General features: G+C 40.3%; 5 protein-coding genes across 7 annotated transcripts; 3 read left to right on the forward strand and 2 right to left on the reverse strand.

Annotated features, from left to right (window-relative positions):
- Positions 1-5030: 5030 nt before the first annotated feature.
- On the forward strand, positions 5031-6435 carry LOC108147091 (putative gustatory receptor 98b). Its single transcript, XM_017273379.1, has 4 exons — positions 5031-5904; positions 5973-6049; positions 6111-6278; positions 6334-6435. Exons 1-4 carry the CDS (start codon positions 5031-5033, stop codon positions 6433-6435), a joined length of 1221 nt encoding a protein of 406 aa, XP_017128868.1.
- Positions 6436-6903: 468 nt separating this feature from the next.
- On the forward strand, positions 6904-8239 carry LOC108147148 (putative gustatory receptor 98c). The gene is made up of 4 exons (XM_017273440.1): positions 6904-7774; positions 7829-7905; positions 7967-8134; positions 8186-8239. The coding sequence occupies exons 1-4, from the start codon at positions 6904-6906 to the stop codon at positions 8237-8239; spliced, it is 1170 nt and encodes a 389-aa protein (XP_017128929.1).
- A 388-nt stretch (positions 8240-8627) lies between these two features.
- On the forward strand, positions 8628-10038 carry LOC108147092 (putative gustatory receptor 98d). Its single transcript, XM_017273380.1, has 4 exons — positions 8628-9501; positions 9556-9632; positions 9692-9859; positions 9916-10038. The coding sequence occupies exons 1-4, from the start codon at positions 8628-8630 to the stop codon at positions 10036-10038; spliced, it is 1242 nt and encodes a 413-aa protein (XP_017128869.1).
- Positions 10039-11272: 1234 nt separating this feature from the next.
- Positions 11273-22440, reverse strand: LOC108147260 (kinesin-like protein Klp98A). 2 transcript variants are annotated; one of them, XM_017273657.2, is made up of 12 exons: positions 21686-22440; positions 18500-18723; positions 15657-15970; positions 15424-15593; positions 14736-15171; positions 13937-14668; positions 13700-13873; positions 13411-13533; positions 13195-13308; positions 12091-13135; positions 11685-11860; positions 11273-11621 (listed from the first exon to the last, which is right to left on the reverse strand). In XM_017273657.2, the coding sequence occupies exons 1-12, from the start codon at positions 21730-21732 to the stop codon at positions 11379-11381; spliced, it is 3798 nt and encodes a 1265-aa protein (XP_017129146.1). In that variant the 5' UTR covers positions 21733-22440; the 3' UTR covers positions 11273-11378. The 2 variants fall into 2 exon arrangements, with proteins under 2 accessions (XP_017129146.1, XP_017129147.1); XM_017273658.2 differs by lacking the exon at positions 13411-13533.
- Positions 22441-23691: 1251 nt separating this feature from the next.
- On the reverse strand, positions 23692-26191 carry LOC108147103 (solute carrier family 25 member 45). 2 transcript variants are annotated; one of them, XM_017273391.2, is made up of 5 exons: positions 26035-26191; positions 25635-25747; positions 25059-25299; positions 24885-24999; positions 23692-24168 (listed from the first exon to the last, which is right to left on the reverse strand). In XM_017273391.2, the coding sequence occupies exons 1-5, from the start codon at positions 26078-26080 to the stop codon at positions 23772-23774; spliced, it is 912 nt and encodes a 303-aa protein (XP_017128880.1). In that variant the 5' UTR covers positions 26081-26191; the 3' UTR covers positions 23692-23771. The 2 variants fall into 2 exon arrangements, with proteins under 2 accessions (XP_017128880.1, XP_017128881.1); XM_017273392.1 differs by lacking the exon at positions 26035-26191 and having other exon boundaries at positions 25059-25282; positions 25635-25743.
- Between the last annotated feature and the right edge of the window lie 1096 nt (positions 26192-27287).

The raw sequence follows: 27287 nt of genomic DNA on the forward strand, positions 1-27287 counted from the left end.
GCGGAGGAACAGCAACAGCAGCAGCAACCTCCCTGTACAATTTGCAATCAGACAAAACTAATTTGCCCAATAGGCCGCAGGCAAAGAGGTCAAAAAGGTAGCTGATTTGCTGGGAATCATCCAAAACCGACAGTTGCAGTACTCGCCGAGTTGTGTTCCAAATTGCACAGATAATGGGGCAATATCAACTTGAGCTGATATTGACAATTCAGTGCCACAAACACAGAATTATCTTCGAGCTGCTTCGACCAATTGAGAGATTCCGATTCCGATTCTGTTCCGATTCCCGAATGACAGTGAAATTGATTTTCATCGATATGGCCGTAGCCATGTACTTCGGCATTTCATATTCATATGCGAACGTGCTCCTGGCCCTCGATTGTTAGAGTGTCCCTGGCAATGGCAGCCAACCGCAATGTAATTGATGTGGATGCCATCTCCAGCTCCTGCTCCTGCTCTTGTTACCCAGTCCGTACTTCTTCATGTTGTTATTCATTAAAATCCCGGCCAAGTGCTTTTGTCTCTCACGAAGGTCTCGAGTGCTGGATGGGCCCCTCCGTTTCGGAGCTAATCTGCATTGTCTGGCTTGCTGGCTGGTTGGCAGTATGGAAGATACTGGGAGACTCGACTGCACGGATGCCCAGATACACGGCTACACATGTCGCATTGTCCTGTTCAACCACAACTAAAAGTTATCCTAGCGATGAATAAGTTTCAAGTTCGTGAGCCTCGTGATTTGGTTTGGGGTGGTTAGACAATTTTCAAATCGCGTGGTATGCTCAAATTATAGCTTGACTCCATGCCAATTCGCATAATAATATAAATAATATTAAATATATATATGACAAGTAAATTGTATTTAATAAGAACTGGATCTTTATTGAATTTAGAACATTTTATCAAATGACCGAAATATCTTGAAAGTTAAGTTAAATAAGTTTCTTTGGTTATAAAAACTTATGTTTTAAGCTACCAAATGTTTTTTAATAGAAAGGCAATCAGCAATTCGCATAATAATTTTAAATTCATTTTTGATTTCAGATTTATCTGCATTTTTGCAGTGTTAGGATCACACATCCCAATAATATCCTTTTCCCTTGTATCTAGAAGCTCTGGCGGAATTTTCACTTTTATTGTTTAAGCTTTCAGCACAGATTGTGCGCGTATTATTGAAATCCCTTTTGTGCGCCCCAGGCAGGCCACACACGCCAGCTCCGAGTCTGTGTGCCAATATCTCCATACTTCAGTCGACTCCCAGGTTCGCATGGTTTCTTCGCATGGATAGGTTGGCTTAGGTGATGCCATTACCCAACTCCAAACGCCGGTGCTCCGTCTCCTGATTTGCACAAGACAAAAGCCTTGCTGCGAATGGGAAAGTTATTCGAAAGCATTGATTACATATTGAAAGCCGAAGATACACTTTCAGCTGTTTGCCAGTGCCAAGTCAACTAAAACCGCCAACCACAATCCGGAGAAATGGAAATCGGAGAAAGGAGAGCTCCGTGTCTTTGTATCGCCAAGCCTTTATCCCCCCCAATTGATACTTCCTTAAACTTGTATCGCATCCTGCCAAACGATTGCTCGGCAGATAACGAAATACTTATGGCCCGACGGAAGCTTATCACATGCTTCAGCAGTTATTAAGTTGTGGATAAATTTTAATTGGAGATTTTACTAAATCACACAGTAAGCGTTTATGAATTCCTGGCTTTTCAATTTTACTTTACTTTACTGAGATTGAAGAGGCGTTTGGGAAACAACTTTAACAACTTTGGGTTTTAAGAAAAATAAGAAACATATTTTTCTCTTCATTTTCTGTGCAGAAAGGAATTTATCTTACCCAAGATTATTAATCGTAAAATAATATATATAGCATAGAGGAGAAATGGAATTCCAAACGTGCATGTTGGAAAGCAAGAAACAACTAAGCATTTTTCGGTAAAGAATATTAAACACGAGTGCTTGCCTAACTGGATATCTAATTGACTTACTTAAAACACACATAGCATTAAAAGCACTTGGTAAGTTTTCTTTGTTTGTTAATTTTGCAAACTATTAGAGAATTAAGCACACAGTTATTTAAAACTACTTGACAAACTCGACACACCAATACACACAATTTTAAGAGACCACTTATGATGCATATGATTCGAGCGGCTTATTGCAAAATAAAATTGGGCAGGCTCACAAAACTAAGATGCTAAAAACCATACATATTCAATTTAATAAACACTCCAAACAGTTGGGCTTCATCTTCTATAGACGTCTTCTGACCTTTTTGTAGATAGTAAAGGTTTTTTTTGTGCGCACAAGCACACAGTATTATTTAGTTTTAATCTTCTCTATAGCCAACTAATCTTCTGTTCCAGTAGTTCGAATCTTATAAGTTATCTCTCACAGAACAAGAACTAAAGGTGCATTAAAGCTGACTCCGTGACCGCGACACGTGATCCGCTTTATGTATTGAAAAAATGGAGAGGGCGAGAGTCCTTGTAGGTCACAACAAAGGTAAGGGGTGAAGTAGGTGATGAGTGGGGCGGTTGGGCGGCAGTGCAATTTAATGCACCACGGCAACGGATATCCGTTTAATGGCCATGAATACATAAATAATAAATAATAAAATTGTATTTGTTTATTGCTCGCAGACACTCGCACACAGCCAACCATTCCTTTATGTGGATTTATTTACCTTTGCGAATAAAATATATCAATATATATAATTCGTTTTTTTATTTAAGTTAAATGCAATTTAAACAATATACAATACATTTGTAATAAGAATGATAAAATGTAGTGGAAAAAGCGCTTTTTATACCGACTATCAGTGCGCCAATGCCAGAGATTGGCTATTAAGGCCATGTAAATCTGCCGGCGCCTGTATCTGTATGCCGGTGTGGGTATGGACAAGCACTTCCGTTTTCCTGTGGCTTGTTAAAAATTATATAATTTTATTGTATTTCAATTGTTTGCTGCGGCAGGGAGGAAGCAATAATCCAAAGTCATTGTTACTTCGAAGCCCTGCATAATAAATGAGAAGCCAGCTCCTCCATCGCAACCCACTGGGCGGGATTCCCATCACCACCCACTTTATCGGCCCATCGTCCCTCAGTACCAATGCTAATGCATGCAATTTGCCCTGCTCTCCAAGCTGAGTGTCCTGACACTGATGGCAACTTGGGCTTTTTTTGGAACTCTCGGAAACGTTTGATAAAATATCAGTTATTACATTTAATCTTTTTTTACCTTAAAAATAATTTTATAAAATTCACTAAAAGTTGGTGCAAATATTTATAATTAAAAAAATAAAAAATGTGTGTAGCCAAACCTACTTACCAAGATAGTTCATGAAAATCAAACGTACATTTTACAAAGTAATAGTAATTTTACAAATATATATTATATATTATAGCATATACATTACACATTTATATAATTTCGACTCTTAATACTAAAATTGTATTAATATTATTGAATTATTGGTGAAATTTTATTTTTTCGTGCAATAGGCTATTAGAGCAGCACTGGTTTGAAGTGGAGCAGGATCAGGATATGTTGCTATGGCAAATTAAAAATGCCATTGGCACGGCGTCCAGCATGCAAATGCATGTCCATGTCATAGAGTTACACAAAGTGCTTAATCAAGCTTAAAAGAAAAGGACTCGAAAGAGTAACATACAGGGCCAAAGTAATAAAAAATAAAAAGGGGAGAAGCCGAGCCGAGTGGTGGATATAAAAGAGGGACTCAGAGGGAGCGCACTCATTGACTGAGCATAGTGAAGTGAAGTAGTTTAAAATTAAAAAGGACACTTAATCCCGTCAATGTCTTGCCGTCGCGCCGGCAACCTCCATCCGGATCGGGATCCGAATCCTCGTGTGTGCATGTGGATCCCAGGGAAATTCCAGCACGGGATTAGCAGGCGGTTAGGGATTGAACGGGATCTGATGTTGAGGGGGTGGTTGGGTGTTTTCGTTTGATTTAGCTTGTGCAGAAGGAGCACCAGCTTGAGAGTGGATGTCGGTGAGGTTGGTTGTTTGCCCACTTTGACTCACAAGAAGTGCAATTATGTGCACAAAATGGAAAATGAAGCAAGAAAATGGAGCAATTGAAAGCGACAGATGGAGAGATGGAAATGTGTGGATCCACATGCAGTCGTCGAAAGACAATGCTGATTGCTGGCCAAAAACAAAAACAATTTAGCCCACATTTGCATGGTATGGTAAATGGATATTGCCAGCGTTATGACGTGGAAATTGCCCAGGCAGCGTGATAGAAATCGTCCAGGGGAACAGTTGGCAACAGGCCCCCCGAAAAGCAACCCCTAGTGGTTAATGGAACATCTTATCTAGCTAATTAGTGAAATGTGCTTGCCTGGTTTATTGAATAATTAGGTAAGCGAAGAGGCAGTGATGGGAAAGGTACACAATTAATTTAGACCAGTTGGATTAGAAGGTATTTTTAATAATATACAAAATATTGACTATTTCCTCATTAATTCCTAATTAGATTCACAGTTCAAGTCGATTTCTGATAATATAGTTTTATGTTTTTATATCCTTGCAGAGGATATTATAACTTCAGTCAGATGTTTGCAACGCAGTGAAGTAGACACCTCCGACCCTATAAAGTAGATATACCTATTTTGATCAGCATAAGTGGGAACGAGCACGATCGGACGACTATAGCATAGAGCTCCCTGGAGAACAATCGGAAAACAAAATGAGAAAATATTATAACTTTGCTGTTTCTTATTTTTTTATATATACATATTTAGCTCCCATAAAAAGAAACGAATATAAAAAAAAATTATAATTTTTAAAATATAACTTTTCAATTTTAGAATTAAAAAAAAATGTTGCAGTGGTATATAAACTTCCTTGGCTTCCTTTCTTGTTAAAACATGCAATGTAAAATAAGCCAAAGGTACTGACTTTTTCACAAGGATACAAGGTACAAGGATACTCCCAGCATTTGTTATGGGACATCTTTTCGTAACGTGTTCTTTTCATTACGTTTTCAGAACTCACCTAAAATGGTTGCAAAAAAGAGCCGCCTGCTGGCCACAGCTCTTCCGTATCTTCAGATCTTTTCCGTGTTTGTCCAGACGCCACCGCCCCAAAGTTTTGATAGTACCACACGAAAAGGCCCTAAAAGGTACTTGATGGCCGGATTCGTCTGCTATGCAGTTTCCATCCTTGTGTTTGTCTTCGCCGCCTCCTACATAAACATTGTCGCCATAAACGAGGAAGTCTTGGACTACAATGTGGCCGACTTTACCAGAGTAATGGGTAGCATTCAGAAGAGCCTGTTTTCCGTAATAGCCATTGCCAATCAACTAAACATGCTGTTTAACTATCGACGCCTTGGCGGAATCTACGAGGACATTGCAAATCTAGAGAAGGATATTGACGACGCCTCGCAGTGTTTCGCTGGACAAGGGCAACGCTTCAGTTTCCGCTTCCGCTTGGCTTGCATTGTGGGTCTATGGCTGATCCTGCTGGTGGGTGTCATGCCTCGATTCACACTCCTGTCCATGGGCCCCTACGTCAGTTGGCCGAGCAAAATTCTCACCGAGCTTGTAATTGTGATGCAGCAGCTCAAGAGCCTGGAATATTGTGTGTTTGTTTTGCTGGTCCACGAACTGGTTCTGCGATTGCGCAACACCCTTCTTCAACTGCAGGTGGAACTGCAGGATTGCAATCACCAGGACATGCTTCAGGCTCTGTGTGTCGCTCTTAAGAGAAATCAGCTACTTGTTGGCCGCGTTTGGAGACTGGAGGGCGAACTGGCCAGCTACTTCGCTCTGCCCATGACGCTGCTGTTTATCTATAATGGACTCACCATTCTGCATGTGGTCAATTGGGCATATATCAATACATTCCTCGACGAAGACTGCTGTCGCTATGGTTTGTAAATAAAAAAAAACTAATTTTGTAAAATCACAATAATCTTATTGTAAATAAACATTTTCCAGACCGATTCGGAACTTGCATGTTGCTCCTAATAAATCTTCTGTTGGCTTGCCTTCTAAGTCAGCGGTGCATCGATGCTGTAAGTTGACCAGAAAATACGTATCAATTTCAAATATATATTTAATATTAAATACATGCAGTACAACAGTTTCCCACGCATCCTCCATCAAATTCGTAGCCTGTCTGCATCATCTGAATTTCCCCTGCTAACCAGGGGATTAAGGGAATACTCCTTGCAGATGCAACATCTGAAACTCCGCTTCACCTGCGGAGGATTTTTCGACATCAACCTAAAATACTTTGGCGGGGTACGAAATCTACACTTTTGCTCATAATTGGTTGCTCATTGGTATTTATTTACAGGTGTTGGTTACGATATTGGGTTATTCCATAATTCTCATACAATTCAAAGTCCAGGGAATTGCTGAGACCAAATTTAAGGCAAGCCCAAACAGTAGCATCTAAAACAAAATGAATTCAAAGTATTTTTATTTAAATTTAAATATCTAACGATTAATGCAAAGTCATCATAGCTTAAAAATAAATATAAATAAACATAAAATATCTAATTAATTATACAATAAAAACAAACTCTTTCCACTCAAAAAGGGACTATATTTGTAAAAAACAAATATGGGCAAAAATACCCATTATCATATCTAATTAAGAAAATAAATAAAAAGAAAGAACCATTCTATTGTTTAATAACACACTTCTAAAAACATAGTTTAATAAACAGAAAAAAAGTGCTTTTCAAAATTATACTATTAATCTAAGCAAAATCAGTGTTTGACCTTAGGAGGAGCTTTATTTGTAGTGAAATAACGCCAAGCAAAAAATCATGATAGTCCTATCTAAGTAATTACTTAGTGTTTACCAGTTGACCCCGGAAGTTCTCAGGGTTTGTCAGTAGCTTTGAGCACCTCGAGGGACATGGAAACACATCGCAGTCGTCTGCTGACATCAGCTCGTCCCTATCTGCAAGTTCTATCCGTATTCGGTCTCACTCCTCCGCCTCTTTTTTTCGCCAGGACATTGCACAGGCGGCGTAGGTGCTGCTTGATGGCAGGATACGGCAGCTTTGCAGTTGGAATCCTTCTGACGGTCGTCTATGAGTGCTATGTAAACATTGGGGCCTTTCACCAGGACCTGCATCAGTTCCAAGTACAGGACTTTTCCAAAGTAATGGGACGAACACAGAAATTTCTCGTGGTGGCAATGGCTTTTTTCAATCATCTTAACATGCTGCTGAACTTTCGTCGCCTTAGACGTATCTATGAGGACATTGCCGATCTGGAAATGGAGATAGACAATGCGGCAAAGGACTTCAGTAGGCGGAGACACTGGTGGAGCTTACGATTGCGATTGGCCGTTTGCGTGGGATTGTGGATCGTGCTGCTCGTGGGTCTTCTACCTCGCTTTACCCATGGACGCATTGGGTCCTTCCACTGGGCAAATCAAGTACTCACACAAATCATCCTGATAATGCTTCAACTCAAAGGTCCCGAGTATTGCTTGTTCGTACTTCTGGTCTACGAGCTGGTTCTCCGAGTGTGCCATGTCCTCGACCAGATTCATGACGAACTGGAGGACTGCGATTGCAGGGATAGGATTCAGGAACTGTGCGTGGCTCTGAAGCGGAACCAACTGTTGGTTGGGCGAATTTGGAGCTTGGTGGGAGAGATTGGCTGTTATTTCACCCTCTCCCTGCCACTGGTGATTCTATACAATGGACTGACCATTCTGCACATGGTCAACTGGGCTATCATAAGATCTATCAATCCGATCGATGGCTACCAACATAGTAGGTAAACTCCAAAAGTCCTACAGCATTTCAATATATTTATCCTTCTTACAGAGCGATTCGGATCTAGTCTTTTACTATCGGTCAATCTATTACTGGTATGCTTATATAGTGAGCGCTGCATTAATGCTGTAAGTATGCCAAGTCCTAGAGAAGTTTTATATTTAAATGTGTATTACCAAAACCTTTCAGTACAATAGCATCTTACATGTTATTCACAAAATCGGTTGCTTGTCCACAGCTGAAAAATTGCCAATGCTTAAAATGGGCCTAAGGGAATACTCCTTGCAAATGCAACACCTGAAGCTAATCTTCACCTGCGGAGGCTTATTCGACATTAATCTTAAGTACTTTGGAGGGGTAAAACATGCATTGTCGATTATAACTTTCTACTCACCGCCTTTGTTTCAGATGGCTGTCGTTTTACTCGGCTATCTCATTATTCTAGTACAGTTCAAAATTTAGGTTTCACCGAAATTGAAAATATACGTAATATTATAAAATATATTAGATATAAAATTAAAAAAATATAACCTTTGAAATTAGTGGTCAAAGGTTATTTTTTTATAATTTTTTAACAACAAGTTTTAAAACGTTTCACTTGATTCTTATTGATTTGGGATAAGAGTTTAAGAGATGCTCTTTTTTACGATCCCATTCAGATTACGTTTCTTAGATCAACCCATACTTTATATTCAATATAATGAAGTCACGTTAGAAAAATACTAAAGAACTAGTTTGTATCTGATGGAAAGCTTATCATCTAATCATAGTAATTAATGAAAAAGGTACGCAAAGTAATTTAAAAGCAAGTTTACATCAGTTACCAGTACCTCTTGAGACCTTGGCGGACATGGAAGTGCATCGCAGAAGTCTGCTGACCACAGCTCGACCATATCTGCACGTATTTTCCATATTCGGACTTACTCCTCCGCCCCTTTTTTTCGCCAGGACATTGCACAGGCGACGTAGGGGCTGCTTGGTGGCAGGATACTCGTGCTTTTCAATTGCAATCCTTCTGTTGGTCATCTACGAGTGCTACGCGAACATCATCGCCTTAAACCGGGATCTACATCAGTTCCACACGGAGGATTTTAGCAAAGTAATGGGAAGCACGCAGAAGATTCTTGTCGTGGCCATAACTTCTTGTAACCAACTCAACATGCTGCTAAACTTTGGCCGCCTCCGACATATCTATGAGGAAATTGCGGAACTGGAGGATCAGATAGACAATGCTTGGAGAGATTTAAGTGGACGGAGAAACTGGTGGAGCTTACGGTTCCGATTGGCCTTTGCAGTGGCATTATGGATGGTAGTGCTCGTGGCCCTTGTACCACGTTTTACGCTTGCGGGTCTAGGACCCCACCTCCACTGGGCCAATAAAGTATTCACCGAATTCATTCTGGTAATGCACCAGTTTAAAGGTTCGGAGTATTGCTTGTTCGTACTGCTAGTCTACGAGCTGATTCTCCGAGTGCGCCATACTCTCGACCAGATCTATGTTGAACTTGAGGACTGCGATTGCAGGGATAGGATTCAGGAGCTTTGTGTGGCTCTCAAACGGAATCAGCTGATGGTTGGCCGCATATGGAAACTAGTGGGTGAGATTGCCACGTATTTCACCATCTCCATGATGGAATTATTTGTATACAACGGACTGACTATCCTGCACATCGTCAACTGGGCTCTCATCAAGTCTATCAATCCACGCGATTGCTGCCAGTATAGTAAGTATTTCTCAGGAGTGCAGATAATTTGACTTTCTTGTTTATTTTTTACAGTGCGAGTCGGTACTTGTTTTTTACTATTGATCACCATATATTTGTCCTGCTTTTACAGTGAGCTCTGCATTAAAGCGGTACGGATGATCAAATATTCACATATTTTTAATAATTAAATCTTATTTAAATCTTTTAGTACAATAGCATCCCACGCATTCTTCAGCAAATGGGTTGCTTCCCTACAGCCGAAAATTATTCAATGCTAAAAATGGGCCTAAGGGAATACTCATTGCAAATGCAACACCTTAAGCTCCAATTCAACTGCGGCGGGTTCTTCAATATCAACCTCAAGTATTTTGGAGGGGTATAACAAAGAATGACCCATCAATTAAAATTTTATATCCAGCTTCTTTATTTTAGATGGTGGTCACTATATTCGGCTATATCATTATTTTAGTACAATTCAAAATTCCAGTTATGGAAATGAAATATCGAGAAAATATTAATATTAGCGAAATGACAACAGGAATGTTGAGCTTGTGAATTTCTTAAGCACCGTGACATAAAAACTTAAGCACAACATTTATATTCGAACAAAATATCTACAAAAAGTCATCAGTAAGATTAAATCTACAACTTGCAATAGCGACACCTGGCGACGAAACCCATAAGTGTTAAAATAAATTTTGACTTACCATAAAAATATGGAACTTACAACACGATTTTAAGCATCTGGAAAAGTAAAATACATGTAAAATAAGGTTTAGTAAAAATACACCATGTATAATTTAGAAACCTTACAAACATACAGTGGTGGCCAGAACATTTTACCACTTCCAACTTTGCTTGATGAAACCCATTTGATACATGCAATAAACAACATTAGTTTTGGATTAAATTGTATTTTTTTACGTATTTTTTTTTTTTGTAAGACAGCATCAACTCTGTTGCCAAATCGGCATCGGCCTGCCCCTGAGGGACTTCCGGTTGAGTGGGCGGAGCTATCAGGTTTGACTATAACTATACTGTTATTGTTTCACTTATTGCCATCGATCCACCGATCGCCCAATCGCCCCATTTCACCATTCATAACTAGCATATTGCTAAAATTAAGCTTAGTCTATGCTTTTTACATTGAACATTTCATGTTGTTACATTTTCAGAAATTGTACTCATAATTAGTTTACTGTAATTGCGACGCATCGACTTAAACCTAAAACTTAGTGGCTAGTGAACCTAATACCTACTGCTAAACATCTGCCCACCTAGACCCATCAGTGTTTGATTTTGTACAATTAGCTTAAGCCTAAGAGATTGTAGACTGCGGAGTTGTCAGTTGGATTACTCGCTCGTGAAATGTTCAGTTACGTTCATTTGCTTGGATTCTGTTCTATAACTTCAGTTGGTGATCACAGACTAAATAACTGGAATAAACTTTTGGAAGTTGTACACCTGTATGCGTATATTTAACTAGTAATGAGAATAATTAACTAATTAAAACTGATCGCCAACACCAACAAACCGTCTAAACAAACCTTCAACTGGATGCTAACAGATAGATTACATATTTGCACTTGGTGTAGAACAAATCAGAGATTGCAACGTCGCCACTGGCAGTTACATTTTCAGTGATTTCAATATAAAGCTCCGATTCAGTTGATAACAATGGGTATAAAAATGGTCGCATATATGCTCGGGTGTGAGAAAGGACACTGGTGGTCTTACATAGCTATCGGGGCTTACAGCTATACTATAATCTACGCAGTATTTCTGGCTGGCCAATCAAAACAGGTCCATGTTGTCGTTCATATAGCTTAACAGGTAGTACAAGTAAATTAAAAGACACACTGTAGGCAGGAGATAATTCAGCAGTAGGTTAACTATTATCCCGTCCCGTGCTTGCCGTTCTCGAACAGGCCCTTCTTGAAAAAAGACGACAGCTGGACGAGGGAGGCGCGAGTGAGGCCCGGTCCGCCGGGACCCTCGTAGATCGGGCACTGCGGAATCTTCGAGCAGACGACGAACAGGCGTCGCAAATACAGCTCCAGCAGACGGCGTCGATGTTTGGCCACCGGTTCGCTGTTCGAAGCGAAGAGCTCCCGTCGCGGAAAGGGCAGTGCAGAGATCTGGGGAGAAATAATTCATTTACTTGGTGATAAAAAAAAGGTTTCTTTTACCAGGTATCTTACCTTGGCCCCGTAGCAGTGCTTCATGCACAGGTGAAGCTCCCTGAAGCGACTGTATCGCCGCAGAATGTTCAGCTTGCCATCGGGTAGAGCGATGCGAACCTCGTATTCGTAGTGCGTTTGCTTGCCGGCGCCCCGCATCACAAAACTCGGGATGGTAATGAAGTGTTCGCCCTCAGCTGCAAAAGATGCAAAATTAGTTAATGAAATGGTCATTCTTAAACTTTCATATCCAAGATTAGATAAAAGAACATAAAACCAATCGTTTACAAAATTATAAAACAAATAAATAATTTTGAAAATGGTTAACTTCAAATCTTGTTCTAACAAAGATCCAATTACGAATATGGCCATTGTTTAAAGAAAAATATTCAAGGGTAAGGGTATAAACTTCCCACAAAATACTTACGAAACTCGCGCATGGATGGACAGGATCTTGTCATGCTGGGCGAATAGATCTGTGAGGTGGACTCTTCCATGCTGGTGGGACTCATCACACTAGAGCGCATGATGGAGCTGGCCAGCTCGTATTGTCGCTCCATGCCGGACCGCTCGTCGGCACAACACTGGGCATGCGCCTCCAAGTCCTGCACCGATTGCAGCATCTCCTGCTCCATTTGTATGTAGCGTCGCTGCAGATCCTGCAGATCTGCAATGTGCTCATCCAACTGGACCTTGTTCAAGTCCGTTTCCAGGTTCTTCATGATGAGTGCCTTTTGAGCAGCAATCTTTCGTCGCAGCGAGTGAAGCGGACAATATGGGCGGGTTACATCCGAGTGCCGTCCGAGTTCGCAGGAGGAGCAGGAGCCGGTGTCCTCGTCACTGGTTCGCACCCCTTGTTTATAGTTGTTGAGATGTCCGTTTTGGAGTAGCGCCTGGTTACGCGTATCCAGGCAGACACCGCTGTCGCTCATGATGGCCTGCGAACTGGGCGTGGCACTGGGCGCAGAGTCAGAAGTACCGATGCCCACGCTGCCACTTCCACTTCCACTGCTGGGACCAGCGGTACAGGTGCGTGAGGTTTCCTCGCTGCTGCCCGAGAGGTCATCCTTGCGCGTGTCCTCTGCCTCGTCCTCTGCGTCGCAGGAACAATTGCTGAGCGGCGACTGCTGGCCCTCCGTGATGGTGGGCGATGAGACGAGCGACAGGTTGGACTGGGCGGTGTGGAAGGTATCACAGGTTTCGTACGTGTCCGACTTGGACACATCGTCGGCCTCGTTTGTGCTGGTCGAGGTGGACATGGACTTGTTGCCCAACTGCAGCTTCATGTTCTGTTTCCTGGCGCGCATCGCCTGTGCCTCAGCCTCGCTTTCGGCGCGTTCCAGACGCAGGCGCTCCAGCTGGGCCTGGATCTCCAGCATGGTCTCATCGACCTTGGCTATTTTTGTGGTGCTTGCGTTGAGTATTCGCTCCTTTTCGGCTATTTGTTCGTCCAATTTGCGGATTTCCTCATTCTAAATGGTTTGAATTTATTAATGGCAACGATTCTTGAATGACTATTAATTGAACATACATTTCGACGCACAGTGTCCTTTATAAACTGCGCTGCAAACAAATCCAATGAGTCTGACACCTGCAAAAGCAGCTCATCGTTCAGAGGAGTGCCCTCTTCGATCTTCATGCCCATCTGTGAATACAGAAATTCGTTTGTCAATCATAAGTTGTTATGAATGGGTATTATCATCTAATCCAAACTCTAGGCAAAGAAATTCTAAACAAACAAACAAACCTCGTCCAGTTTGCCACAATCTTGCAGTTCCTGCAATTCTTTCGCTACATACTCAGAGAAATCTCGTTTCTTAGAGTCGAGCTGCGTCTGAAACGCTGAAATTTGTCTACATACAATGTCGATCTAAAACGAAAATGGAACGAACAGAAAATCGTAAGGAACATAAAGCCAAAACAAGGAAAACAATAAAAGACAACAGGCAATATAGCAAGCACAACGATCAATCCATTCATATCAAGAAGAAGTAATGGTGACATGCAATCGCGTGGAACAGATCGGATGGACTCACTTGAACCTTCTCGTTGTTCTTCTCCCACAGCAGCATGTCCTTGCGAGCGATCAGCTCCTGTTCCCGGCAATTCAAAACCTGCAAGCCATCCATTTCCTGCTGCTCCAGGCGAATCAGCTCTTCGGTCAGCTTACGCACTTTGGTCTTGTATTGGTCGTGCATTTGGACGCGTTCCTGAACAATGAAAAATGTATGTTTAATACTGAAACCAACTACATGATGCATATAGCCATTTACCACATTGAGCTGCTTTAGGGCATTCTCGATGGTATCAAGAATTTTTCGATTCTCATCCTGCATTTCGGGATCGTCTCGCGACATGGGCCGCTGAGGATAGTACTGGCGTTCTGGACGTTTGTAGGGAGATGCCCCATCCTCATCCGAGTATATGCTGCAGGCCAGCAGGTTTTCCTTAGACGAGGTGATCAGCGACAGCCGCGACATGTCCAGCTGCGAGCGACTTAAGTCCTTCCTCAGCTTTGCCGCCTCGGCGGGATTGTTAAAGCGAAAGATGTTGGTTCGGCCCAGCAGTATAATATCGCCCTGCGAGATCTGCTTGGGTTCGTCAATTAGGTGGGCGTTCACCCAGCACTGGGCCAATGGCCAGGGGTGAAGCGTGACCACACCACCCTTCAGCACAATGCTGCAGTGCTGCGCCCGTATGCCATCGCCGGCCAACTCAATGTCCTGCGCCACATCCGCATCCTCGCTGCCAATTCGCGTCTCGCCCTCCTTCAGACTGTACAGCGTCACTCCGGTGGTCACGTCGTTGTGGATGCCAATTAGATGCGGCATCTCTGAGTCGAGAACCACGCCCACGCCCGATTTGCGAAGACCCAGGCTCTTTTGCTCCTGCAAAATGGACTGGGCCACCTTCCACTTCTCCGTCCATTCCTCGGTGAGTACTTTCTCTTGCGCCTCCTTCTTTTGGAGATCGGCCAACACCTTGAGCGACGGTTGCAGGGAGTGCTAAAGGAATAGGGCAATCAATATTCAATTCTATGACTACACAAACCTTTTAAAGTCAACTACTTACAATATCGCCCGACAACATGGACTTGAGCTTGTTGATCTCCTCCCTGAGCTCCCGGATCAGTTTGACATTGGTGTCCTCGTTAACCGTCGGCTTGTTGATGATGTTCTTGGCCCGATTCGCATACCGCAGAGTGCTGAGGGTTTCGCTGTAGTTGCAATCTGCCGGCGAAAGAGCCGCAATCATGATGGTCTTGCTGTTGCCGCCCAAGCTGTCCTTCAGCAGCCACGTGAGGATGGAGTCGCGATACGGAATGTAGAGCACCCGCTTGCTGGCCCCATTCGGGGTGGTGGCCAGTGCGGAACTGCTGCTGTTATGACCGCCACTCGTCTGCTCTGCCAGAGCCGAGATCACGCTACCCAGAGTCACCAGCGATTTGTTGATGTGGGCGCCCTCCTTCAAGCGCTGACCCGTTGCCCCCGTTGCATTGGCACGCTCGCTGAAAGTTGCAATTAAAGAGGAAAACATAAACATGAAAACATTGCAACACAGCTAAAAAAAGCCCATTTAAAATCAGGAAACTTTTTGTAACACTAAGCTAAATCTTATGAATTGTGTATATAGTTGTATAAACATAAGACTTGTTTTTCACAATAAATAATATGACTAAATGTATTTTTTCCCTTATGTGATTTTACTTTTTAGAGCAGAGCTTCATGCTCCGCTTACGTTTACTTTTACGCTTACGCACCTGCCTGCCAAATCGACCAAATGGATCTTCGAGACTGTCTCGCTTGGCATGTCATTCATGAAAACCGCCTGCACAAATGTGATCGTGAAGATGGCGTGACTGCGGCTGCTCGTATCGTTCATGTTGGTGCTGGCCGTGGTGCGTTGCGCATTTCCCCGGGCAATGCATTCCTAAATGGGGTTAAGCCAAGGATTTCTTAATGTGCTCAGATGCAGAAAATGCCGGCAGCTCACCTGAATCTCATCAAAGTCGGAGACGGCGTGCTGGGACAGGTTCTCCACATAAGGACCCAGGCTACGATGTTCTCGAACCCTTAGACCATGGCCAGTGCTTTGTGCCGCCAGCAAATCCTTGACCCTCTCATTGTAGATCTCCAGATAGCTGGCATGTGTCCTATAGCCGGTGCCCGATTCCTGGCCCACACGCATGCGTGTGAATAGTTCCTCACAGATGCGGGGTATCAGGCCAGGATTGTTCGGTGTGCCCATCATGGTGAAAGTCTTGCCGGAGCCTGTTTGTCCGTAGGCAAACACACACGCATTGTAGCCTGGAAAAAATAGAAATATCATAACCAATTCACATTATAGCCATATTTTTAACTCTTAAAATATGTACTATTTTATATATGTATGTTAATATGGCGAAGATTATTTATAGCGATTGGCCTCTAAGCTATTTAGTTTATCTGTAAAAGGTGCCCAGAACCAAAGCTAAGTGATTGTTGGGCGGTTGCCACTCAAGCGCATCATGCTATTCAAAGTTAATTGCCAGTCACGAAGAGTGTGCCGCAATTGCTGAACCTCCCAAAAGTGAGGCAAACACTTCGTGACTGAGTAATGAGAATGCATCGTCACCGGTGAAACATCATAAAATTAAGGTAAATCAAATTTAACCAATTTTGCCACCATTTATGGGGTTTAATAAACATATTTCGCTTAACTGCGAAATATACTCAAAAACTATATTTTCCAGTTGTTAGGGTATATATTTTAGGTTTATTTCGCTCAATAAAACACTTATTTATTTACATATGTATTTATATAAAATTCAAAAGGCTTCCTTACAATTAAAGTGGTACTTCTCTATAAGTAATTCAAAAGGTAGCTCTTAAAATAACAGGTTTTGCTTCGGTAAATATTGATATCTTCAACTCATTGATTCATTTTATACCTGCACTTAAACTGTTATCAGTTTCAAGTGGCATTTACTGCCTCAGAATAGAACTATTTGCAGTGACACTTAACCTGGCAGAGAAGGAAAATCGATAGGCGACTTTTTGCCAGTCAGATAAGAAATAAACAATAAATTTATTTAATAAAAGTGATGACTCAAAGATGACCTATCTAAAACTTTGACTAGCGCCAACTAGCGCCAATTGCGACATCATCGTTGGCGCCTAGCCAGCAGCAATTAAAGCCATCGGATCCAGCGGCTTCAGCTCGAATTACACATAGTAGAGATTGGAGGATGGGCGGCTCAAACGTTTCAGCAGCTCGTTGGACAATCTCGATGGTCGACAGGTGTGAGATACGATTTGCTTTAGCATTCGACGTCATTGGAGACCGCACAGGTGGTTGAACAACAATTACCGTCAATGCTCAAAAGCTTAGGAAAATTTGTCTGCCGTTTAGTAAGAAACACAGAAGGAAATCAGGTCATTGAAGCTAACCAAATACAATTAATACTCATATTTATTAAAAATTTTAGATTTTTTACTATTTTATTTTAACATTACGTTTCTGTATAGTAATTTAAATTATGAAACTTTTGGGTTTAATTTTTTAGCATATGTATCTGTTAAATATCACTTCATTAGTTAAGTTATACCGTTTAATATCCAAAGAAAAAAGGTTTTAAAGTAATTTTTAGCTTTTTTTAATTCTAATTTTTGTAAATCCGTTGTAACTGCCTAATTTTTGTTTGCCTCTTTTAAAACATTTAAAATCAAGTAGTTTGAAATACCTAATTTTATTTGCTCTGTGCACTAGCACTCCAAACGGCTTAAACTCATAAACTCAGCCAGCCAGTTGGACGCCACTGCACTCCTCATTGTTTATGGCTCGTTTTGCAGTGCCTTGGTCTATCTGCATAGCGAATTCATGTTATCTGTTTGTCATTCACATTCGTACTCGCATTCCCGCTGCCACTTTGCCAATCTTGGCTTGTCGTAATTTGATATTGAAAGCGTGCCAAAACAATGCGAAGCAAAAAAACAGCTGTTCCATTTCGCTTGGCATCTTGAGTTGTGGGCGAAAGTTTTGTTTGCCTTTCTTTCTTGCCTAGCTAATGCAATGAAAAGAAAACAATTTTAAAGCTACACGAAGTCTTAGATACCCCAGCTACTGAAGAGATTTTTAGTTCAGAGTTTAATTAAAATGAACAGACAGCTAACTTGTTGAAACGAATATTAATCAACATATGAGCCCTTTAAACAAGTCATCCCGGTATTTCTGCCGGTTCTAAAAACCTATCGATCGGCGGTCATCTATCCGGTAGCAGGAAATTCGCATGATTATCGCTTGCTGCACCTACTTGCATACAAACTCACATTCATTTATTAATTAGTCGCCAGCAGAGCGTTTCAAGCTGAAGCAAGTAGTGCTGCTTTTATTTTTAGAGCCGTAATGTTGTTTACAAAGCAGAAAATATTTGGGGAAACGAGAGGGAAAACACAATATCAAAGCCAATAAGCAGACGTACAGGGAAAATGTAAACAAAACCGTGAGTGCAAGAAAACAGAATTAAAGAAAGGTGCTCTCAGTGTGGGGCTAATGGAAAATGTACACAGTAAAAATAAACTAAATCTTTTCTATCAAACTAATTTTGTTAAATATAAGTTAATTTACAGAACGGTACTTTTTTGGTTGTAGCAAAGAATATCGCGAATTCTTAAGCTCAAACGATTTTGAGAGGTGTTTTTTAGATACTTCGGGGTTCTAAAAGTATTCCCGGTGCATTTCAAACGTGGGTGACGGCCCCAAAGCGAATGCCTAGACTAAACCTCGCTCAATTAGCTGGGGGTTAATGCGTCACTATTGTGTAATCGAATGGTGTGACCCATTAGCCCTTGGCTCACCTTCGTAGGCACAATCGACAACGTCGTTTCCGAGATCGCTGTACACCTGCTCCTGGGTGGCAAAGTGTGGATCCTCCGCGTCGAATGACCAGTATGAGTAGTCAAAGGTGAAGTCATGATGATTATCCCGGCCGGCATCGCGAATTGACTGCAGACGGGGCTTCAGAAGACGCGTCTTCTTGTTCTCCATCTCCATGATGAGCTGGGCGTCCATGTCAAGCTCACTGCAAAGGGAAGTGTAAATGACAATGTTATTAATTTCTTGTTCATGAAAGTTGACTAAGCTATTCGCAAATACTGGGGCTCTGGCTGACAGCCGTCGAGCTAGCCTATTGTTAAAGTTTTATGTAATAAAAACGTTGGATTTTTTCTCAAACACCTCTTTAGCCCGCCCCTTGGGGCCTTTCGTGTTGGAATATAAATAGGCCGCACCAGCTTGCTCATAAATATTCCTATTAACGATTTTTGCATGACCCGAACAAATGGCGAAAAGTCAGGGGGCGTTACTCGGGGAAAGCGAATGGAAATAGACGAGAAATAGAATGCCCCATGCAATCCAATTGACATGTTTGCCCTGTGATCAGGCGACGTAAAGCTAGCTACAAATTATCAAAGAAAATCCGGTTTGGATAAAATAATAAACTGAATGACATGATTGCAACATCAAAAGGAAAAGCGGCGCAAATAAAAGAGATGGAAAAACTCGCATCTGGGCATAGAACATTCGTTCAAAGATGGAACCGAACCGGTTGACTGGAGTTCATAGGGGCACCCATACGCGGGAACCGAATCCAACTGGAAAAAAAACACACAAGGCGCATCTAAATAAACAGACGATTTTTGATGGCACCCAATTCAGGGAAATTTTATTTACGTATATCTTTATAGACTCCACCTTATAACTTTTATATGCAGAGATAGATCACATGATTGTTTTAAGAATTTTATTGACTGTCTTTGTTTAGCACAGTTAAATAACCAGTTGTGAGAAATCGGTGAAATTGTAGAAAGCAATTGGTTTTTGAAAACCATTTCAGGGAAATTTATTAAGAACATAAAAAACTGAATCACCCTTGCTTATTTCAGATTTCTTTGCAAAGGTCTTTTTTCTTTAGTTTTTTTGTAAATGAAATTTTAGGCAATCTGAAAGTTACAGAATAAAACGTTAAGTTATGTTATCTTTAATGTTTTTTTTTTTAAGTAAAGTGAATTAAATGATTTGGTTTAAAAAAATATATATATATCACAACTGCAGTAGTGCCTTGTCCCATTTCGAGCGACAATTTTAGGTCATTCCCCTCTTTTCCATGGACTGGCATGATTACGCCGCTCCACTTCGCCATGCTGCACTCAAGTCGGCTCAGTGCTCATTGCGTTTGAGTGGCTTTAATTCGTTAATCTTTGGCCCGATGAAAGAGCAGACATCCAGTTGGAGATTACGGAATAGAACGGCTATGTTTGGTGAGCTATCGCCTCATTTAACTGCCTCCTTCCTCCGGCGGAAAATTCTTTTTTGCGTTGATTCATTCCTCAATTAAACGTTTATGCGGGGCACCAACAAATTTCGCTGGTCTGACTCATGGGAGCTCACAGTGAGATATGGAACTTGTACGGCAAGTTTCGTGCTAAAATCAAAATTAATTTGGTTTGCTTTTTTGGGTGCAGTGCATATAAACATACTTATACGTAATTATAGTAGATTTCTGCTTTTGTTTTCGCATGGAGGCTACTACGGGCAGTCAGTCTTGCATGTCCACAGAGGAGCCGTGGAAATATGTGCTAAAAATTTCCGTCCGGAGGCCAAGCTAGGTGGCAAAAATATGTACAGTAAAATCTCGGAGAATGCTCTTAATGTGTTTTAAAAAATAAATAAAAATTAAGACAAATATAAACCAATAAGTAAAAGAATAGTCAAAATTGAAAAGCCCTAATATTAATGATAGCATATAGTAATTAATGTATCTTTCTTTAACAATATAAAGCCTATAATTTAAATTAATATTATAAATCTGAGAACTAAAGGTGTCGAACATTTTAGGTTACAGTGACACCTCTAAATAAAGTTGTTTTAAGTTTTATATAATCATTGAGTAAAATAGGTTCCTGTTTTTGTTTTTGCCAATAAATTCACCTGATCTTTCTTGGTTCATCTTATCGAGTATGATCTGTTTTTATAAGTGGTTGCTTTGCATAAGTTTGAGGCAAAACGATGATGTCACAACTCAGCAGGAGTTAGCTCTAGTTTTTTGCTATTATAATTACAGCATTTGCCGCTGATGATGTTGTTTTATTTCATGCACAATTAACACACGGCAAGCCGTAAACACAAAGCCCAGATAGCTTGTTTGTATAGGTTATATCGAACCCCGAGATGAATGACATCATTACCGGGAGATATATCTTTCTTTGTCTGGCAGTTCTGCCAACTTCTCTGTGCGTTTGTCTTTCTTTCGCATGCTTTTGTTTCGATTCAGCTTTATTTGCAAGTAACTGTGCCAAAAGCAATGACCGCTCCGCCAGATTTACAAGATAAAGACACAAAAACACAGCAACAAACACAGTTAGCGATCGTAGACGAGGTTGGTAAAAAACCAACTACGTTTAATGTGGTTTTAAGTAGGCACATTCGGCTAGACCCTCTACTTAGTACTTTTTATGTTTTAATTTCAAGGGGTTTTCTTTGTGCCGAAATTTGTTAACCGAAAGCGTGGATTTTCCAGAAATACGTTTTCATTTTTTGGGGCCAGTAAAATGCGCAACAGATTCCCAAAGTTCATTGAGGGGCGTTACACATTTTATCCGCCTTATCACGAGAACTACACAAACATTTTCTTACTTATAATTGAGGTCATAATAATTGCACAGTACAAAATTGTTTGGATTCAAGTGTAATTAACATGTACTGACTAACGAATAAAGTAAATATATATAGAGTTACTCAAATGGAAGTATTTTTTTTTAACCATATAAAATTACTTTGTGATAGACTTCTGTTTCAGTGCTTTTTTGAATAATGGATTCTCTTGCAACGAAGGTCAGGGTATGACTTATTAAAGGCATAGGTTTATCTTAAACTGCTTTGTTTTCAACCTTGATTTAAGATACAATTAAACTATTAATTTACAATTGTGCTATTATTTTGACCGCAGCTGTATCTATAAATAGTTATAGAGTATCTGGGCTTACCGGGAGTTGAAGGGGCGAACCCTCACGGCGACCTTGAGTGACGACATTTCGGTGGTGGTGGCTCTCCGGGATTCTTGTACTCCTTTATCTGGATGGTGGGTGGTGGTGCGGAATGGGGGGCGTTTTAAGCACGTACAGTAAACCAAATAAAAGAATGGAACCAAAAAGCAGGTTTGTTGTTGCTTCTTGCCTAACCACTTGCCACGTAATTTGATTTTTTTGAGGCAATTTCAGGGGATAAAAATGGGGAATATGGAAGATATGGGGGTGTCACTTGGAACAATTCACTCTGTTGCGTTTTTCCCCGTTCTGTTTGCTGCTGTTTGCTCTGATTTTCAGTTTGTTTTTCTCTTCGTCTTCTTGTACACCGTTATTTCAATCGATTGCCACCTTCTGTCCGCAAAATCAGCAAACTTTGCGAACTTTTCGCGCCGCCACAAACAACTGCACATACTACCACCAATAAAAACAATAATAATTGTGCGCAATTCGACATTAATTCACTTGCACAACATCGCTGGCATTTTTCGGAGCTGCTCATCGCAACTGCGATTTTTTGCTTTGATTTTGCACTTGGCCATATGTATTCATGAATATTCACTTGGCACGGATCATTAAACGCACTTCGCCGCAACGCAATAAGTTATTAAAAAAGAAGAGAGGCTGAATGTTAAAATATTATTTTTTTGTTTAATCTTTTTTCTTAGCAAGCGCAACGCGACGTTGTGTTGTTGTTCATTGATAGGGATGGACAAAAATCGATGCCAATATCGATATGATCGATGCTTTTTAAGAAGTCGGTAATATCGATGCTTAGCGGGGCGTCATCGATGTTTTTCTATCTCTACTCTGCTCTTTCTCTGCCGTAGCGCTGCCCAATGTTAGCTCGTCGATTTCCTCACCTTTTTATGTTAATGGTTTTGCTAACATATTTACCATTTTACCTCACCTTTTTATGTTAATGGTTTTCCTAACATTTTTACCAAAAATGTTAGCAAAACGATTAACATAAAAAGTTTAAGTTTATAGCAGGGATCCGACAATGTTTTCTCCTTTCTAAAACTTTAATAACTGCGGAGTATGTCTTTGCTACCTATGGAGTTAGTTTTGACTTTCACCTTTCTTACTTTACATTAAGCTGCAAGCCATTTCACAGCACTATTCTAGGTTTCAAATTGGAAATAACGTATTTTCGAACATTGCGTAGGATGTAATACCAAATAAATACACGAATTCTCCTAAGGTTTTTCCCATGGTGGCCATCAACGGACCGCCGGAGTCGCCCATACAGGTGTCCCTTCCGAACTGAACTCCAGCACACATTTGGGACTCCAGCGAGATTTTAAAATACTTCAATCACTTCCATGATGGAGGACTTCCGCAGGACTTGACTGGTTCTGTTATTTTCAGTTTGCCCCAACCAGCTATTTCCAATAAGTACCTTTTGTACACAGAGAAAATTCTGACGTTCAGAAATTGAGAAGTTGAATTCTCAACTTGAGGATGAGGATTTTGAGTACTGATTTTGCCCAAAAACTCACATTAAGAATATTTGTACTTATTTTAAGAAAAAATACTTCAACTGAGAATATATTCTTAATTTGAGAAAAAATGTGCTACAAATGATACAAAATGTACTCAAAATCTATTATAATAGACAAATATTTGATCAAGCAAATATCTGAAATTACAAGGCCATATAAAGCGAACTTAATCACGGTGGAACTTTTAAAGAAATTTAGAACAAGATAGACCTAATTTCAACTGAAATTATTCTTTTGAGATCCCATTTAATCTTTTTACAATTTACAACTCTTTTTTTTAGATGAGTGTCACTGCGTGGATCTTTTTTGAATTATTATTATAATTGAATGGTAAATCTTATTTGGTAGCTTTTAAAATTGTTGTGCTCTTCATATATAATACAAAAATATAAAAAGATACAATTAATAAAAAGGTAAGCTATTAAAGCTAGATGTTATTAAATTGGTATAATATAGCAACAATTATTTCATTAGTAGATTTTAATGTACACTAGCACACAAGGTCATAGCTAAGGTCATTTATCACCGTCAGACTTGCTGGTTCATACATAGGAACCGTTCCATCTCTGGCACCACTCCAAGGCGTACTCGTATCCCAGAAAGGTGGCGGCATTAAATGGAACCGCCCGTGCCACCAGCATCCAGCTGCCCCGGAAGATGCTCCTCCAGCCATATGCCCTGTACTGCACCCTCACGCAGTGGAAGATGCCCCGGTACTTATGGTTCTCGTCCGCCTGCATCAGCGTCTTGACCACGTCGAACGGAATGACACACACCCACGAGATGACTCCCGCCCAAGCGCCGGCCAATGTCGTCACCAGCAGGTTTACACTCGATCCGTCCGACTGACTACGTCTCCGGCGCACGAAATCCCGCCTGTCCATATAGTCAACGCCCTGGCGATAGGCCAGCATATAGATTCCATAAGGCAGAACATCGCTGTAAAGAAAATAAAAATAAACATTAGGAGTCTTTATAAAATGTAAAATATTTTCTTGCTCTGTAGGTTTGAAGAATTAAACTTAATATATTCTACAACAGGGAAGTTTGTTAAATTTCCAATTTATTTGTTTGAGACAGGGATTTTAGAAAGGACGTATGTACATGAGGGGTCGATCAAAAATCATTAGGGCGGTAAAAATTTGTATAAAAAAAATTATTTCACCAGGCAATCCTAATCTTAAGGCAATCCAAAAAAAATTTTTGAAAAAAATTGCATGGTCTGGAATACGTTTTACTTAATTAATTAATTAATTAATTAATTAAAAAATGTTTGTTTTCTTCTGAACAAAATTCTAATTAAAAAACGGTTATAAAAAATGTTAGCCTATTGCATTAAGCTGAAAACTTAAAATTCTTTTGCTTTTTTACATGTATTGCAGACCTAAAACTACTATATTATTGGATTCATTCTACTGATTTGACTTCTGGTCTTCTGATTTGCCTTTAAAGTACTAAAAAAATTATGATAAGCAATGCACAGTTATGTATAAAGGGTATTCGACCTTACAATATTCAAGGCATAAGGCCTATAACTTTACTAGAAAAATAATTTGCAAAAATGCAAACATAATTCTGTTATTTAAATTAAATGCAAAAAAAAATAAAAAGCAAAAATGTAATGTTAATTTTATAAATTAATAAACAATACTCACCGGCACATCATGGGCAAAAGGCCGCGATAAAGTCCGGAGATCCCATCAGTCTTGAGTATCCTTTTAAAAGTGCCATAGGCAGTCCGTCGCTGGCCATAGAGGTAGTCATTGTAATCTGTGAACATTTGCACATAAGGTTTTAATTTTAAAATAGAACAACTGAGTAAAACCTACATGTTGCTGTCTGCAGGCGCACTTTGATCAGCTCCATGGGGCAGGCGATGAAGGACTGCACGAATCCGGCCACCGATCCCGCCAGGAACATGTTGTGGTACTCCAGCTGCTCCCGCTGGTAATCACTGTGGCACACCTTCCTCAGCTGCCGCAGGTGGTTGCCATAGATGCCGAAGAGCAGCGAGTTGATCGCTCCGGTCGAGATGAAGGGAAAGAACATGCCCCTGTAGAAGCCATTCACCTAAAGTTGTGCTGACCGATTAAACCTACAACACCCAGTCGCACCATCTAAAGGATTACGTCTAGTCATCGGGTCAAAACAAATATTCAACATTGACTACCAGTATTAAAAGCAAATAAAATATCGTTATAATAAAAGTTTTAAATTAGTTTATGAAATTTTTTGCTTATTTTTTTTTATTAATCAAATCAGGTTACTCATAGAATACTGTCTTACAAAAATCTATTTCTCTATCAAAAAACATATAATTTATATGGTTTTTTAATTAGCCAGTTCAATCCTTTTTTTTCTAAAACCCTGACTAGACGAAATTACTAAGTACCCTTTTATCTTACCCCATTGTTGCGGCTGTAGATCTGTTGAATGGCTGTCACAACGGAGGAATTAGAAGCCTGTTGCCATACTTTTATTGTGTCGAGTGGATGGGCCACCAGCACCCCGCAAGCACCTGAATAAATTAATGAGTAAAGCATAAATTAATTAAAAATTTTAGCCACAATGTTGGACACATGTTGAACGGCTGAAAGCCGCCTGCCAAGAATGCGATGGCGGCGCGAGAATACGATCGGGGATCAGGGGCGCTGCACGTGAACTTGACCATGGCGCCCGTTTTCCGCTGCGGCTGTTCCTCTCAACAAGTGGCCTATCATCTGGTTCTGCATTGCGTCATTCCTAGAGTATTCCCATTATGGGATGCCAGTGCTAGACGATCCCCAGCTGGAGCTTTCCACTCACCGCCAAAACACCCGGCCACAAAGTCGCAATAGTTCTCCCACTTCATGGAGGATCACGGGACAATATACGGCGAGGGTGGAATTTTCAAAAATTGATTTTTCTCGCGATTTTCCAACTGCACCCGACGACGGCAGCGAACCAACTGCACCGCTCAGCTTTTGTGGTTTTCAGGCAAAGCTCCATGCATTTGACAGCTTTTCGGCCAACAGAAGCTGACTGCTAGAAAATGCTTACTAACCGGATTTACTTTTCAAACGATTATTCATTCTCTTAGTTTATATGAGTTAAGATATTTTCGTATAGCATTTTTGAGGTTTTAAATGCGATAAAATAAATGGAAGATACAGTCATACAACCAATAATAGATCTCTAAGTTTAAGTTCACCCTTTAGTTGAAGAATTTCCATTTTTTTCATTTCTTGCAGCTTGAAATGGTAAATCAAACAAATTTTGTGTGTTATTTTGTATTTATTAATTTTTTATTGTTGATTGATCTCTTTGCTTCTTTTCTCTCCGTTTGCTCGTACTCATTTCATTCATTCAGTTTGTGTGTTTTCATGTTTTACTTGGTTTTTAATATTTTTGGTTAATTCTGCTTGCAGCTAAGTATTTGTTTTCGTCTGCGCCATGCAATTTCATTATTTTTCTGCTGCCTCTCGCATTTAGTTAATTTTTTCACATTTTTCTGCCTGGATTCGAAAGCAATCAACTAAACCTTTGTTTTCCGATGCTCTTGTATATATATTTTGTATATATATATATGCATGTATATACCTATATATATTTATTTCCATTTATGTTTGTGTAATTATAATTTACTCTTTATATTTACTCTCAGCATAAGATTTTGTTTAGTTGTGTGTGTGTGAGTGAGTATGAGTGGGTGTGTTGTGGTGTATGGTGTGTGGGTGAGTGTGCTGCAGTGTGCCTTTAACCCAAGAAAACAATCGAAATCCTCGCACACCGTCCTATAGAACAAGAAATCAAAGTTATACATAATAATAGCGTGTGTCATATACGATAGGTTTTTTTTACAAGTCTAGAACATAAGAAAATACATAATTCACATATATATTTATCCTTTTCCATCGGCTGCTTTCTCTTTTCATTGTTAGTATCCATAGTATATATATTGTTTAAGCGCTTTAACTATTTTTGCTCTTATTGTTGTTGTTTTTTTGTTAGCTTTTTCCGTTTTTCGGCACTTAATTTTATTTTTTTTTGTTTGTTTTTTGATGCAACGTTGTTAATGC

Source organism: Drosophila elegans, unplaced genomic scaffold (genome assembly GCF_018152505.1).
Source record: "Drosophila elegans isolate 14027-0461.03 unplaced genomic scaffold, ASM1815250v1 contig_476, whole genome shotgun sequence".
Lineage (NCBI taxonomy): Eukaryota > Metazoa > Arthropoda > Insecta > Diptera > Drosophilidae > Drosophila > Drosophila elegans.

Coding starts and splice junctions, on each gene's coding strand:
- LOC108147103 (XM_017273391.2), bottom strand. CDS start 26,080: ATGAAGTGGGAGAACTATTGCGACTTTGTGGCCGGGTGTTTTGGCG. Junction 25,300..25,634: donor TCTACAGCCGCAACAATGGG/GTAAGATAAAAG, acceptor GCACAACTTTAG/GTGAATGGCTTCTACAGGGG. Junction 25,000..25,058: donor GCGCCTGCAGACAGCAACAT/GTAGGTTTTACT, acceptor AAATGTTCACAG/ATTACAATGACTACCTCTAT.
- LOC108147092 (XM_017273380.1), top strand. CDS start 8,628: ATGGAAGTGCATCGCAGAAGTCTGCTGACCACAGCTCGACCATATCTG. Junction 9,633..9,691: donor GTGAGCTCTGCATTAAAGCG/GTACGGATGATC, acceptor TAAATCTTTTAG/TACAATAGCATCCCACGCAT. Junction 9,860..9,915: donor ACCTCAAGTATTTTGGAGGG/GTATAACAAAGA, acceptor TCTTTATTTTAG/ATGGTGGTCACTATATTCGG.
- LOC108147260 (XM_017273657.2), bottom strand. CDS start 21,732: ATGTCGTCACTCAAGGTCGCCGTGAGGGTTCGCCCCTTCAACTCCCG. Junction 18,724..21,685: donor GTTCGCCCCTTCAACTCCCG/GTAAGCCCAGAT, acceptor TTCCCTTTGCAG/TGAGCTTGACATGGACGCCC. Junction 14,669..14,735: donor CCATGTTGTCGGGCGATATT/GTAAGTAGTTGA, acceptor CTATTCCTTTAG/CACTCCCTGCAACCGTCGCT.
- LOC108147148 (XM_017273440.1), top strand. CDS start 6,904: ATGGAAACACATCGCAGTCGTCTGCTGACATCAGCTCGTCCCTATCTG. Junction 7,906..7,966: donor GTGAGCGCTGCATTAATGCT/GTAAGTATGCCA, acceptor AAAACCTTTCAG/TACAATAGCATCTTACATGT. Junction 8,135..8,185: donor ATCTTAAGTACTTTGGAGGG/GTAAAACATGCA, acceptor CCTTTGTTTCAG/ATGGCTGTCGTTTTACTCGG.
- LOC108147091 (XM_017273379.1), top strand. CDS start 5,031: ATGGTTGCAAAAAAGAGCCGCCTGCTGGCCACAGCTCTTCCGTATCTT. Junction 6,050..6,110: donor GTCAGCGGTGCATCGATGCT/GTAAGTTGACCA, acceptor AAATACATGCAG/TACAACAGTTTCCCACGCAT. Junction 6,279..6,333: donor ACCTAAAATACTTTGGCGGG/GTACGAAATCTA, acceptor ATTTATTTACAG/GTGTTGGTTACGATATTGGG.